General features: G+C 42.8%; 1 protein-coding gene across 3 annotated transcripts in view; it reads left to right on the top strand.

The window, feature by feature from the left end:
- LOC138953765 (paramyosin-like) overlaps positions 1 to 14,909 on the top strand; it is a 26,740-nt gene extending 11,831 nt beyond the window's left edge. For all 3 annotated transcript variants that reach the window (XM_070325669.1, XM_070325670.1, XM_070325671.1), the window contains exons 2-5: positions 9,505 to 9,675; positions 11,600 to 11,791; positions 12,155 to 12,305; positions 12,734 to 14,909. In XM_070325669.1, the coding sequence (XP_070181770.1) occupies positions 9,538 to 9,675; positions 11,600 to 11,791; positions 12,155 to 12,305; positions 12,734 to 13,185 (933 nt within the window). In that variant the 5' untranslated portion in view covers positions 9,505 to 9,537 and the 3' untranslated portion in view covers positions 13,186 to 14,909. The remainder of the gene's footprint in view (positions 1 to 9,504; positions 9,676 to 11,599; positions 11,792 to 12,154; positions 12,306 to 12,733) is intronic.
- Positions 14,910 to 15,369: the final 460 nt, after the last annotated feature.

The following is a 15,369-nucleotide window of genomic DNA, read 5'->3' as shown; positions in this document are numbered from 1 at the left end:
GCAGGCGTCGCACTAATTGGACTCTGTACCGTGAAGTGGGCCCTTGTTTGTTTGAAGCCCAGGCGGAACTTATGGAGCTATCGTCAGATGAAACGAGAGGTGCGCAATACAGGGGCACGTGAGTGTCAAAGCTGTCAGTGATTGATCATGGGTGATCTAAAACTAAGTCAGAAACCCACTCTCCATCCCCTCCCCCCCCTCCCCCCACCTACTCCTCCCCCTCTTGCCCGTCGATCTCACCCCTCCATCTTATTCTGGCTCATAAACACCTCTTCAATGTTCAGTTTATTGAACAGCTTACACCCCCTGGTTTTGGGATCACTGACCTATTAGAGCTTGTGCTGGTGACCTCTAACGACATTTTGGTCGAATTTACACGGAGCCTGAGGCATGGTAGCGGATTAAAGTAGATCGATGTGAACCAGAGAGTTCTAGTTCAGTGATGTACACTAAACAAGCTGCGTACAATGTGATAATGAATGGAGTCGCCTTTAGGCAAATACTGATGGCTATTACGCTCCTTATCTTAAAATACGATAAAGAAAACACCACAGAAACCAGTATGACGGTTTTTCCAGACCAATCTTTCCCTGTCCTGTTGTATGTCCTTTCCTGTAACGCTGAACATCACGGGAGTTTCGTTCTTGAAAGGCATGAGAGATTTTGAATATACGTGAATGTTTGGTTCTTAAAATAAGTACAACCTTTTGAAATGAAAATAAAAGACGGCCTCTAGCTTCCTTCCTGTGTAAACAATCTTGTACACCAGAGATCTGTCCAGACTTTTACATGATATAAGAGCATCTTTCAACTTGGACAAACACCAAAAATCAACAGCCAGTGCTTGCACTGTCTTTTTATGCTGAATTAATTTCGCAAATTGACATGGGTGTCAGAAAACTATCCCCTCTCAACAGAAAACCAACAAACTGTGGAGTTTTGGTATGCGTCCAAGTGGAAGGATACTGCCATTGCATGTACAAGTCCGAATGGATCTGTATTGGTTTACAAGTAGGCCTGGGTCCACACGATAAGGAAGGCATGTTTAAAAGTAAGACACGTTTGAAATGCACTCTTAAGGGTGATCGAATATGCACAGTAAAGAAATTTGAGCACAAGCGGAAAACAAAGTACATGAAGTGTCATTCAGTCTTTTTAAAAATGCGGGAAACTTTTTGTCCCAACGCCTTATAACATAAGTTGACTGGTGCAGGTAAGGTGCAGGCACTGGGCGAAAGAATAAATTGTTGCATCGAGGTTGACGATTAAAGAAAAAGGTGAACTTTTTGTAACTTCTCTTTGTTGCCCAATGTGCATAGCAATAAATCTGAGCACGAAAGGAAAAAAACTTTACGTCGAGGGCCCTTCTAAAAAGCAGGAAGCTCCTTGTCCTAGCCACTTTACATAAGTTTAATAGTGCATGTTGATGCAACGACAGGGAGAGAAAAAAAGTTATTCAGGGAAATCTTTAAGTCATGGTTAAACCAGAAAAGGGGTTACTGGCGCTCAATAAAAACGCGAAATGTTATGATTTCCTGACAATCATTCTCACCAACCAGTACAATTATTAGGACACTCAACACATGACGTATATGAAAGCTGTGGTTTCTGTGAACATTGACCAATGAGGGCTTGTCGTGTTCTTTTAAAATGGCAGAACTCGCGGGTTCAAATTGACCGGTCTCAGGTGCCAATTCCTAGCATCCTATACAATTTACAAAGAACCAGTGCTGGTCTGAGTCAGTAAAGGTGTTTCCATGAACAGAGTTGTAATATGGCTTGAAACCAGCCACGTAGACAATAAAATATTGAACATTTGCTCGCAGGCCATTTGCAGGCTATAAAAACCGAAACGGTCTAGATATCAATGGAACACAACCAAATAAGATGACAAATCCAACCGTATGAGGACCAAGCCATCATCAAAGTCAGTGATATTGCCCTCTCAGTACTGCACCTCACTACTGCAGTAATTACTGTTGCAGATCAACTGGTTACAATTATGTTCTGGGTGTTTGACCTGAACTGTGGACGACTGGGCACACAAAATCCTCTCAGAAAATGTATCTGGCTGGCTCATGTGGCATGATAAACAGCCAATAATTACTTGACAAGGAATCACATAGCCACACACCTCTTCGAAATTTAATTCTGGTTCACTTTGTCACATCTCGATGGGCGAATCTATGTCTAAAGGACAATTTCTTGACATTGCTGTGTGGTAGAACAATTACTCTGCGATCTGTTTGCTCAGCGCAGCTAGACAAGTTCCTGGTAACGGCAGCCAATCCAATAGGAAACTCTCGAGATTTTAGTCTAGTCCTCGTGAAAAACAATCCTTCACGTGCGAGAGACGTTTTTGACCGTCTTGAGCAGGCCCTAAATTATCTTTTAATTTTATTTTTAAAGAGGGGGATGCCCTCCTTCACCAGATCTTATTCGTTCCTTCGATATCTTTTCGAAAGCTTTCGGCTGTGCCACATATGCGCAACTGATGTTTAAGAGTACGCTTATAAGCCTAGCTTGTTGTGCTCCATGTTCCTTATTTCATGTATGCGGTAATAGTACCAATGGAATTTATTGAATAAACTTGTTTAAACCAACTGATGTAACTAAAACATGACAAAACTTCAAGGTCATACTCCAAATACTTTGTTCCTGGTGCATGATTTTCAAAATGTCCCTTAAAGTCATTTGAGTGGTATAATTATATGTTGTTGTTGTTTTTGTCTGAAGCCGTAAATTTCAACACTGAAATATTGCAGGTATATACCAGAGATGTAATTATCGTTTTGCGTCAGCAGTTAGAAAAACGCCAAAACTGCTCTGAAATCGCCAAATTTGACCGATTATTTTTTCACGGTGGGAAAATGGGAGTTTAAGGACAGGCTTAAACATCACACAATTGCTGAAAGAGTATGACCATTTCGGCAATTTGCAGCAGAAAGATCCCAGTAACAGCCCAGAAAATTACATAAGTCTGTGACTTCGGATTGTTGCTTATGTCCCGAACTCTTGTGCTTCCGTGTAGCTCTCTGTGCGGTTTACAACAAAGGCTGAGCTGGCGCTGCGTGTGTCACGTATGACAGTTTTGTGTCACGCTTTTCAGTGTGAGGTGAAGCGTGACGAGCATGTGCGTGACAGCTGCTGAGTGACACACTGACAGTTATCCTTCTTCTGAATGTGTTTGGAAAAGGAGGTTAACTGCTTATTTCTCACAAATGCTCCTCGCTTGTTTCTTCCAGGTACGCTGAATTTATAACATGTTTTCAGGAATTAAAAGATTTATTTTTTGTCATTGTGAATAAATATTCGGTGGGGGAATAGATGACATATCTCGACGGTACACAAAATTAATGTATGTGAATGTGCAAATAGAGCGGCCACTGCACTGGGAAAATACGACATTTAATAATACGTCTACGTGTGTGCGTGTGCGTGCGCGCGCGTTTGTGTGTGCGTGCGTGCGTACGTGCGTGCGTGCGTGCGTGTGTGTGTGTGTGTGTGTGTGTGTGTGTGTGTGTGTGTGTTAGCATTAACATTGTGTATGCTTGAGCTTGTGCACATTTTAAACAACATTGGTTTTTGCATAATTATGGCAGGCGATTCGCCTAGGGCAAAGGCACTTTAATGTTGATGCATATTATTATCGATCGAGTAGACCTACACTGTAGATTAACAATAATGAACCTTTGTGATCATAGAATGTAGTATGCATTGTGGGATTTTTTCCTGCTCTTATTAATGCTAATTTAAAATCTGAAGATGAAAATCTCAAACAAAAAATGTTTTTCTGCTTGTCTCGTAAACCTACTTTATATTCGATTGGATTTTAGATTTAATAGTTGTTTATACCCCCAAGGTATAGGATAAATCGATGACATGAATTTGAAACACAAACAACATAAAAAAGGTTTCATGGGAAATCACATAATGTTATCAAGAGAAAGTGCGAATGTGACTTGTAGGCCTATGCTGACTACATTAATCATTTACACACACGCATGCAAACACGCGCACACGTACGCACATTCGCTTACTCACACACTCACGCACGCATTGACGGACACACACACACACACACACGCACGCACGCACGCACACACACACACACACGCACGCATACACACACCACACACACACACACACACACGCACGCACAGACACACGCACACACACACACACACACACACACACGCAAGCACACACACACACACACACACACACACACACACACACATTAGTTGCACAGGTTCATCTTGACTCATTAACTTGTACCGGGCATAATAGAATTTAAAGGCTATACAGTTCTCGTTTGGACTAATTAACACGGGTTTGTCTACCTTTGTTCTGCAGCCAGAAGAACGTCATGCTTCAAAACTATAACCACGAACTATATCCTAGGTTACATAGAGCCACACATATCCTTCCGCACTCACCTGTGTTTCGAAATACAACAGGTGTTTTTTTTGCCTGGCTTATTTTGTGTTCGTGTGTTTGAGAGAGCCTGGGTGTGTCGTGTCTTCTGTTTTCTGCACGACGTTGTGAAAAAGTGACTGTTTTGCTTCCCCCCAAATATAGCCTGTCGTTAAAACTCTTGCGAATGCTACTTACGAATAATTAAAGATGGCCCCAAAGGGTTTAAAATCGTGATCGTGATTGGCGTTTTTTGACCTTTCTGTGACCGTGATTGCCGAAATTTCCATTTCTGTGATCGTGATGGGACTTTGCTCGTGATCCGTGATGACAAAAACAATTAAGTCTCGTGATCGTGATCGTCATTTGTTTTCGTGATCGTGATGGGCATTGTTGCAAAGCATTTTATTTTCAACGTACATTTTTCACAGCTGTATCACTCTATGATCCTCTATTCGCCAAGGTGTTTGTGATTGGGAAAACAAAAATCAAGGTAACTGTGATCGTGAAAGCTTAATTTCCCTTCCCGTGATCGTGATGAACCCCCCCCCCCCCCCTTTGGGGCCCTCATTAAAGTGTTGTATTGGTGGAAAACTGGTAGCCATGAAGTGTTCGAAATTTGCTTCTATTCCTGTGAAAAGTGTATTAAGAAATTAAGGGACTCCACCGTAAGAGAGGACTGGATTTTGACAATCTTACATTCGGAGTCAAGATTCGTAGTTTCAACAAACAATTTGAATACAGGTGGATCATCAGTTTGATTATTTGAAGCAACACAATGTCCTGCTTACACATTGTCGAAAAACAAGCGTTACTTTCAACTGCCATTGACAACTTCCGTGGATAATATGGCGTCGAAGTAAAGCATCCAGAAAGTCATTGGCGCCAGATGCCACTTTCGCAATGTAAAACTGGCTCTCTTCCGTCCCTTCAAAAGCGTCGGATCTGATACATTTATTCAAAGGAAGAGGTTTAACATGAGAATATTATTTAACAGTGCATTTATTAAAAAAAAGAGGGACTTTGTGGCATAACATGAGAATGTTATTTAAACGAGCATTTATTCAAAAGAAGGGGTAACATGCAGCGTAAAATGGCAATGTTATTCAACAGTGTATCCGACTTAGAGCCCATGGGCCGTTAAACCCGCCATAAACACATGTGTGCGGCCCGATTTATCATAAGGTGTTGCAGTGTTCAGCGGGATTTCTCTTTCGTCGTTTTGACCCGCCAATGCCACGGGTCACTGTTCAGAGACAGACACTTTGAATACCATTTACAAGTTTTAACTCGATGTGAAGGCATGTCTTTGTTTTCAAATTCATTTGGCATTTGTCATGTATAATTACCGTTGTTGATGTCAGCCTCTCAGGCACAACTTTTCTCTTAAAATCACATTCAACCTTGCTGTGGAAACAAACTTCCCCGCCGTGTAACATGCCCCTAATCGCTTTGCCGTGAGGGCGTAAAATTTACATTTTCTCGCTGTGGAAACAGTTGGGACCACCATCTCAGATCTTGCCAGGGTTATAACATGGGATAAGACTATACCTTGGGTCCACTTGGTCACTTGCTTGCTGTGGTGAGCCATTAAAAAATGCCCACAGAGCACAGAGAGCATCCAGGCTTTTGATTTTTGGTATGTGAATAAGTGGAGGGATAGTCTTATCCCATATACAAGCTTGAACAGATCTGTGGTGTGTACATCATCGTTGGTACGGGAAAGGAGGATCTTTTTTTTTTAATGCAAAGCTGCCCAAATCATCCTTATTTTCCGGTATCGTTGCTATAAGCTTGAACTTTTCGGCAAGCTTTACCAGTCGTGTTCGTACTCACAATTGTGACGCCGACGGTTTACTTCCTATGCATTAATCAAAGTCAGTTTTTTTTTAAGTGATACGAAATGCAGTTCAAAGGGCTTTTTATGTTTTAAAAGAGGAATGTGTGCAAAGTATGAGGCTTTGGTTGCGTCAGAAGAACTTTTTTGAGTTTACAAGGCTCTGGTTCAAGATTACCTATTGTTTTTTCTGGTTCTCCTTCTTGTTCACTTCCTCCTGCCTCCTCCTCCTCCTCCTCCTCCTCCTCCTCCTCCTCCTCCTCCTCCTCCTCCTCCTCCTCCTCCTCCTCCTCCTCCTCCTCAATATTTTTGCATCTGTGGTAGAACTGTTGTTTGTGTACACCGTGCTTCCAACGCAGCGTTGCCCTGGTGACTCCTCCATCATGAGCCCCTCCTTATTCTCCCTCCCCCCTCCCCCCCTTCCCCTTCACTCTTGTCTAGCTACGATAGATCACTCCACACTTCCGAACCTTCTTTTGAAGAGACGGGCTGGAGTGGAGCAAATCAATTTTGAAGTGACGGAAAACAATGGCACAGCGTGGAATGAATCTGCATAATTGAATGAAGTATACTTGGTGGAATGAATTTGCATAATTGAATGAAGTATACATAGTGGAATGAATTTGCATAATTGAATGAAGTATACATAGTGGAATGGATTTGCATAATTGAATGAAGTATACATAGTGGAATGAATTTGCATAATTGAATGAAGTATAAATAGTGGAATGAATTTGCATAATTGAATGAAGTATACATAGTGGAATGAATTTGCATAATTGAATGAAGTATAAATAGTGGAATGAATATGCTTAATTGAATGAAGTATACATAGTGGAATGACTATGCATAATTGAATGAAGTATAAATAGTGGAATGAATCTGCATAATTGAATGAAGTATACATGGTGGAATGAATTTACATAGTAAGCATGAAGTATGCGTGAACACTGTCGAACCTTCTTTGAGATTGATGGGTGGAATGGAGCACATTTTGAAGTGAGGGAAAACAGGGGCACGGTACAGAATGAATCGTGTACACAACATTGGGGTGTGCACGTTAAAGATCCCACGATTGACAAAAGGGTCTTTCCTGGCAAAATTGTATAGACATAGAGAAAAAATGTCCACCAAAATACCCGTGTGACTTGGAATAATAGGCCGTGAAAAGTAGGATATGCGCCGAAATGGCTGCGATCTGCTGGTCGATGTGAATGCGTGATGTATTGTGTAAAAAATTCCATCTCACACGGCATAAATAGATCCCTGCGCCTTGAGTCCGAGTCTGGAGATACGCGCGCGATATAAGACTTCATATATAATAAGAATCTGCATGATAGAATGAAGTCTCAACGCTGTAAACGATCTTGACCATGAGAAGCATTGTCTTTATTTTTGGCGTCCCTACATACCCTACAAGAAGAATCGATGAAATAATACCTGCCAGCTGAAATATTCGCCTTCAGTCATACATTGCGGAAGGTCGTGGGTTCGAATCCCGGCCGGGCCTGGCCAACTTATGTGCAGACCTGCTAGTGCACACGCCAGCACAAGACCAAGTGCGCACGGAAAAGATCCTGTAATCCACGTACGAGATCGGTGGGTTATAGAAATACGAAAATACCACGCATGTATCCCCCGAAAGCGGCGTATGGCTGCCTAAATAGCGGGGTAAAACGGCCATACACGTGAAAACCGTGGGAGTTTCAGCCAATGTATGAAAAAGAAAAATGCATTCTATGAAAACAAGAAATAAGACTACGGCTTGTAGCGGTCACCACACGATGATACAGCGAACCATGCGTAACTATCAATGTAAGCGGCCAAAACACGAAACTAAATTCATCCTTCACCCATATATTACGTATTTGTCCATGAACAAATTAATTTTATGCTCAAAGTATTTTAAAATGTACCTTCTCTCCTTAATGTTTTCTAACGTCTTTGACCCGGTGTAACACGAGAAAATTACTCCCACGAGATTTTTACTCCGGAGTAAAAATGTCGTACGAAAATGTTACTCCCTTTACAAAAAAAGTACTCCCCCATTACACGAGAAAATTACTCCCCACGACAGGTGAGTTCCGAGTAAACATTTCGTGCAAAAATGTTACTCCCCTGACGAATAAATAACGAATAAATTACTTCACCCTAACACAAGCAATTTAACTTCCCATGCCAGGTGTACGAAAGTTTTACTTCCATGTCCCCTGTTAGTCTTGGTGGTTGAAGGGGTGGAGGGAGGGTAGCGCGAAATTCGTTTGCGCGAGATCACATATTGGCATTATCCCTTCGCCCGCATCCCATTTTCGCGTACGAGATTTTTACTGGAATTTTAAAAAAAATGGGGAGTACAAATTTCGTGGAGGGAGTAATTTTTTCGTGCCTTGGGGAGTTCTTTTCTCGTACGAAAGGTGTACTCGGAGTAAGAATTTCGTACGAAATTTTTACTCCGGAGTATATTTTTCGTGGAGTAAAAATTTCGTGTTACACCCGGTAACAAATGTTGTCTACCTCATCATTCATATCGCAGTGACAGCGCTGCTCTGTGATGACGTGTCCGATGACTGAGCCTGCGCTTTGACATCATAGTCAGAGAATGACGTTTGATGTGTTGACGACAGACAGAAGCTTACATGACGATGACGCAGAAAGTTCAGGGCCAGGCAGGCAGTAACTGTTCTCTGTAGCTGGCAAAGGCGGAATGACCTTGGTATTTAAAAATGAATCATATCCTGCTTTCCGCAAAAGTAAAATCAAGATAAAAATGGGCGAGAACAAAGGAAAAAACATTTAAATACTCCAGGTAGAATTAGACCAGGGAATGTTAAAAAACATACACACCTGAAGGCAAGATCTTCCAGACCTACATCAGTGTTGTTCCCGGACTCGGAAGACAATAGGTCAGTTCTGCCTGGGTTTCAATTAAGTATAGATCCAAATGCGCTGGTTTAGTCCGTTTAGTTGCACAATTCATGGTCAGAGGACCTACATGTCAAAATCATCGGACGGTCAACCGGCCTGGGGTCAGAGCAATGGTCAGATAAAAAAAAGTCTACGTCATTTAATTCAAGACCGATGCTTGAAGACAACACTGCTATCGCTACTATTTTACCTTGTTTCATACTGATGTTCCTTGAGTTGACTCTCAATCATGTATGTTTAGGCATCACACTATTTATTCCACTTATGACGACAACACAAGCAGGTCAAAATGACGTCATGTTTATGTATCTGTGTGTGTATTTCAGAGGCTGTGACGACAGAATCGTGACGACAGCAAGATGGCGACGTCCAACCTGACGTTCGCGGACTGGCAGTCGAAGACCAACGCCAGTCTCATGTCGGCGGCTGAAGAACTGCTGGAGAAACTAGAAGACACCTCAGACCTGCTGACCGAGATCGATGAAAAGTACATCATGGTATGTCTTTTGGTTCACAAAATCAGCACTGAAAGTAGGGGAAGGGCTCCTAATATGGACCGGCTCCTAATATGGACCACCTCTTGATCTGACAAACTAACGGCGCTAGAGCGCTAAAAACAATTTCATTCGCTGTATTCACCCTCTCTGGATAACTTGCACATGTCAAAACAGTTGCCGAAACACAAACCTCAAAACCGTTAGGCTTTTTCTCTTTTTTTCACTTTTGGCGGCGTTCACTCTAAATTTGACGCCTAAAACAGACTCGTTTCTGTCCACAGCCAAAGCTTTTATCACACAAACATTGCTATATATGACAGCTAAGACCGTATTTGTTACATTTTAGCAGTTTTGACCCCGAGTTTCTACTGGAAACAAAACATAAAAGCAAAATATCAAAGTATGTGTGAGTCCCCTAATATGGACCACCTTCAACAAATAGAAGAAAATAAAAGCTAAAGGCGATTTTCATTAATTCATTAAGAAGCTTGCTGAAAATAACCTATAACTAGCCTTCGAGCTTTCAAAAAACTATATCAAATTGTCTTCTTTTTGTGGAAGTTGATAATTTCACTTATTTACACTCTGTTTTTGATATGCTTCTTTAGTTTCCTGGTGTGCTTCAAATAATGCTCTCATCAACCCGAAACAGATAAATCTAAAGCATATTTGAATTAGTCTGACATGCACACTAAGTTGTATCACATTATTTTGAAGTATAGGGGGCTTTTGACAGTGATTCGTGAAGGCCGCTTCACTGATGGACCATTTGTGATTTTTTATGTATTTAATTTTTGCTGAGTGTCTATCAAAGCTATGTCACTCTAATTAGGCCTAACGGTTCACCTAAGAGAGAAGGACTACCAAACACAAAATGAAACTTCTTCGCAAGAAAACAAGCTAGTTATTAGCATGAAACAAAAAGTGGTCCATATTAGGAGCCCTTCCCCTACTGCACATTGCCACCGCATTGTATTTTACTAGTCTGACGGAGAGAACTCTTGAGACCTATTGACTGAGATTAATAAAACGTGGACGATCATGCCGCTGTTTACGCGGTACTGTACGCATCTTTTAAATGACATTTATTGAAAGCAACTTTCAGGCATGGGAATTGTCCGCCGAAAGGAAAATTTTCGCCGAAAACAGCAAAAGTGTCCGCCGAAAAAATAAAAGGGGGAGGCAAAAATGGTTCTGAAAAACTGAATTTAATGGCAAACTTGGAGCTCAGATGAAACCAAATTGCACAATTTGGGTTCTTTGGAGAACTTTTTTTTCCGGCGGGGGGGGGGGGGGGGCATGCCCCCGGACCCCCCCTAATGAGGCTAGGCGCATCGCGCCGTCGACATTGATATTACTTACACATTTTCATCCTTTTTTACTTTTTTCAATTCCCTTGCCTGAACTTTGTTTCCTCCGAGTTCAGCAAAGACGCCTAAAAGGCAGATGAACGCAGGGCAGTGCACCGTCCTCTGAGAAAACTAGGTCAAAGGAGGAAAGAGTCTTAAAATGTGCAAAATGGCCAGGGCGGGACTAAGTGTATTGGATGGAGGGGCTTCCTAAATGAAGCGGGAGTAAAGAGGAAAGGCAAGGCATGTTGTTAACATTTTGCGTTTGATAGGGGCATTTTGGGTCTGTCCTTGAGAAAAAAAATGTGCGTTTGCCGGGTAATAGAAGGGGGGGGGGCTTCCGGAACCGAGACCCCCCCCCCCCCCCCCCACACACACACACCTCCCTCTCCCTCTCCCTCTCCGCTCAGACAGCCCTGATGGAAGTTAACTTACACAGGTTATGAACAAGAACAGAAAATCTGAATAAGCAAGATCAGAAAAATGGGCTTGGGGTGAGAGGAAGATGTCTTTTACTACGCAATAAAACGAATTCATGAGCTCTCTTGACTTTCAATGCATATTCTGTCCTCCAGTCGGACAAAGAGGACGCGACAGACGACCACAAGACGAGCATGATCCAGCGCTTCCACGCGGGGCTGGACTCTGCCCGGAACCTGGTCAACGTCCTCAAGCGAGAGAAGTGGAGGCTCAGCAAGCGGGAGATGAGTGTTGAGCTCCGCATGGGCGAGCTGGAGGACTACAAGTTACATCTCAAAAATGACATGGTTGGTTTACGATGTAGACATGATCTGATTCTACACAATTGGGCGAAGTCGAATTCGAGGAGTCTATTCAGTCACGAAGCTCCTTGCACGAAGCTGTGTTGTGTTGTGTTGTGTTGTGTTGTGTTGTTGTGTTGTTGCGTTGCGTGGTGTGGTGTGGTGTGGTGTGGTGTGGTGTGGTGTGGTGTGGTGTGGTGTTGTGTTGTGTTGTGTTGTTTTTTGTTTGAAAGCTTGATTTGCCGCTGGATTGCACTGGATCTTTCGTGTGGGCCGAATGTTTGAATTCCTGGATGGATGGCAAAAGGTCCCCAGTAAGTTAGTGAGCCTGTCAAAGAAGGATTGTGACTGTACTGTTTGTGCGTGCAGTCGTCCCTGAACCAGACGGTGGACGCGCTCTCCATGCGAGTGGTGCAATTGGAGAACCAGCTGGTGGAGGCCCAGGAGGTGCAGGAAAACCTGGAGGCCGAGCTGCAGGAACACAGGAACAGTCTGCACGATGCCAACGACCGCAATATACGTGAGTTCTTGTTGAATTTTTTCCTTTCCTTTTAAGTATGAGAGGATTTACTTGGTTAAATAGTGGCCAGTAAAGTCGGTGTTTCATGCAAATTTCACAGGCTATAAAGTTGGCTTCTGTGTCTGCATGTCACTGGCCGTCCGGCGGTCTGTGCTTCCCTTGTTTGCTGTGTTCGTTCTTCCTTTTGAGGTTGGGGAGGGGGGACGGGGGAGCAGTGGAAAGCAATGGGTCGATGGCTTATTGAGTGCTGACTCCTCAACCGACCAATTGGTGACGTGCTCAAGCAAGAGTAGTGGAGTAAAGATTCAGTGTCTCGTTTAATAAGAAACGAAATAAAAATAATAAAAAAGACTATCTGATATTGACCTAGTTTCTATATCGGACACCTCACTAATATTGTCCTCGTCTGTACCGTTCCCTTTGAGCAGAGCTCTACACGGAGAACGAGGACCTGAAGAAGGCCGTCAACGACCTGAAGAAGAGCAACGTGCAGAAGGAGAACAACATGCTGAAGGACGAGGTCAGCGTCCTCACGGACGAGAACAGCAAGCTCAAGGACATGCTGCGTGAAGCCGAGGCCCTATCTTCTCCTCGAGTTCCACATCCTCGTCGTAAAGACACACCCGCCCCGGCGCCTGTCCGACTGCCCAGCAAGAAGGAAAAGGACGACAACTTGTCCAAACTCACCAAGGAATTTCTCGACGAGCTTACCTCCCTTGAACTGCGAGAGCGAAAGGCCGCGGCTGCGAAAGCGGCGAGTGGTGGTGGTGGTGGTGGTGATTCTGGTTCTGCTGCTGGTGCTACGAGTTCGACTGGTTCTGCTGCTAGTTCTGTGACGAAATTGTCTCACACGATTCATTTGAAGGCTGAGGATGTATAGGGAAGTGTGTGTATGATTTTGTTTGTATGTTTTTTTTATTTGTTTGTATTGATCTAGACTTGCGGTTAGGCTGTATTAACTTCTGGCTTCTGAACCTGTACATTTCAGTGACTCACACACACACACACACACACACACACACACACACACACACACACATGCGTACATCAGTTGCACATACAGTGCCTCTTTTCTTATTAATATGTTCAGGCATATTGATATTTAAGGGACGTTTCGTTTCATATTGAGATTTTAGTGCACGATTTGTTTGTAGCAAACAAAATGTGGAATATCAGCCGATTACTCCTGCCCAAACGTTACACCATGATGTTGCACACGCGCGCACACACACACACACACACACACACACACACACACACACACACACACACACACACACACACACACACACACACACACACACAATGCGCTTACACCTATGCTTCACAGCACATGTGTATTGGGAAGAACGACAACTTGTCTTTAACTAACGTTGGGAATTTGGGACGGGGTTTTCTCCCGTGTACTGAGCGAGCGCAACAAGTCAAGTACGGTACAACAGAATCATGCGCTTCTGGTTCTTATTGCCAGTCCAGTTTTCACACGACTGATTTCAACGTTGATGATCCACACCGATGTGTGTGTGTTTCTGTTCGCCTGTTAAGTTGTTGTTGTTGTTGTTGTTGTTGTTGTTGTTGCCGAAGGAGAGCAGTCAACTGAACAAAAACAAATTTTAATCGTGGTTCCTATATACATCCACAACTGCTATTCATGTGATGGTTTTTTTTTTATCATGTCGAACTTCAGATGCGCCACACTGATGCATTTTTCCACCTTGTATTTCTTTTTCTTGATCTATCGTTAGTTTCATGTTTTTCTAATTCATGTCAAATTTTAGATGTAGATGATTTATATGTAGTTTTGGCCTTTCTTCAGTTCAAGGACTAGCCTACGTCTCAGTTTCTGGTCGTTGTTTTTATTATGTTGTGAGTCATTTTGTGACACATTCCGGGTTGCCTTCCCTGAAGAAAAAGGCAACCTTCCGCTGGTGTTCGATTTTTCCTGCATGATACACTTCTTGTTTTAACATGTGGTGCAAAGCTTCACGCTTGGGCGTGCACGGACAGACACACAGATATGCACATACACAGACACGCATATGCACACACACCCACACACACACACACACACACACACACACACACACACAATAACACACACACACACACACACACACACACACACACACACACACAAACACACACACACACACACACACACACACACTCGCGTGGGCATTGGCCCTACGCACGCTCCCATCACACATGTACTGAGAATCAGATCACTCCTGGCTCACAGCACAAATCAAAAAACAAAAATGCTGCATTTTACTGGAATGTCTAGTCATTCACAGCACACTGTTTTTATCTTTCTCCGTAGATCTATGAGAACTATGTCATTGGTTTTAATGTCTGTATATAAAACGTCATCTGCCACCATCATAAGTTTCAATTTAGTTTTCAACACTGTTTGTCAATTCGCATTTATTTCTTTAAAAGCCGATTTTAACGGGTTAAGGAAATGTTATTTTACTGAAATTGTTTACATATTTGTTGTTTTCCTTTGTGGCCCTTGTATTAGTGTTTTTGAAATTGATCTGGACTGATTGAAAATTAAATATGATTGTTTTCATTTGATTTATTAAAGATCGTGCCTTTCTGAAATATGTTCAAAGAGGTTTTAGCTTGAAAGTGATCATGATTAAAAGTGGGTTTCTCTCTCTCTCTCTCCCCCCCCCCCCCCCCCCCCCCCATGCGTCTCTCTGTCTTTCTGTCTCTCTCTGTCTCTGTCTCTGTGTCTCTCTCGCTCTCTCTCTCTCTCAGCTATCTCTCTCTCAAACCATCGCTCGTATGTCTGTGTATGTATTTATCTTTTTGTTTGTCATCTTTGCATCGTTTCTCAGCAACCATCCCGAACTGATCGCACCCGATCATTTAGCCATTTAGCTGTCCGCCTGCACCTATACCCCATCCATGTGTTCGTACCTACCTGACGACGATGTTTCTCTGAATTTTGATAATTTCCCACGTTCTATTTTTTCAGTTGTTTGTTAGTTTTTTGGGGGATTTTTTTGCATAGCAGATTATGAATGATGCTGAGAATTCTTGACATGAGAGGATTGGA

Source organism: Littorina saxatilis, linkage group LG17, assembly GCF_037325665.1.
Source record: "Littorina saxatilis isolate snail1 linkage group LG17, US_GU_Lsax_2.0, whole genome shotgun sequence".
Lineage (NCBI taxonomy): Eukaryota > Metazoa > Mollusca > Gastropoda > Littorinimorpha > Littorinidae > Littorina > Littorina saxatilis.
This window is presented reverse-complemented; position numbering and strand designations above follow the sequence as displayed.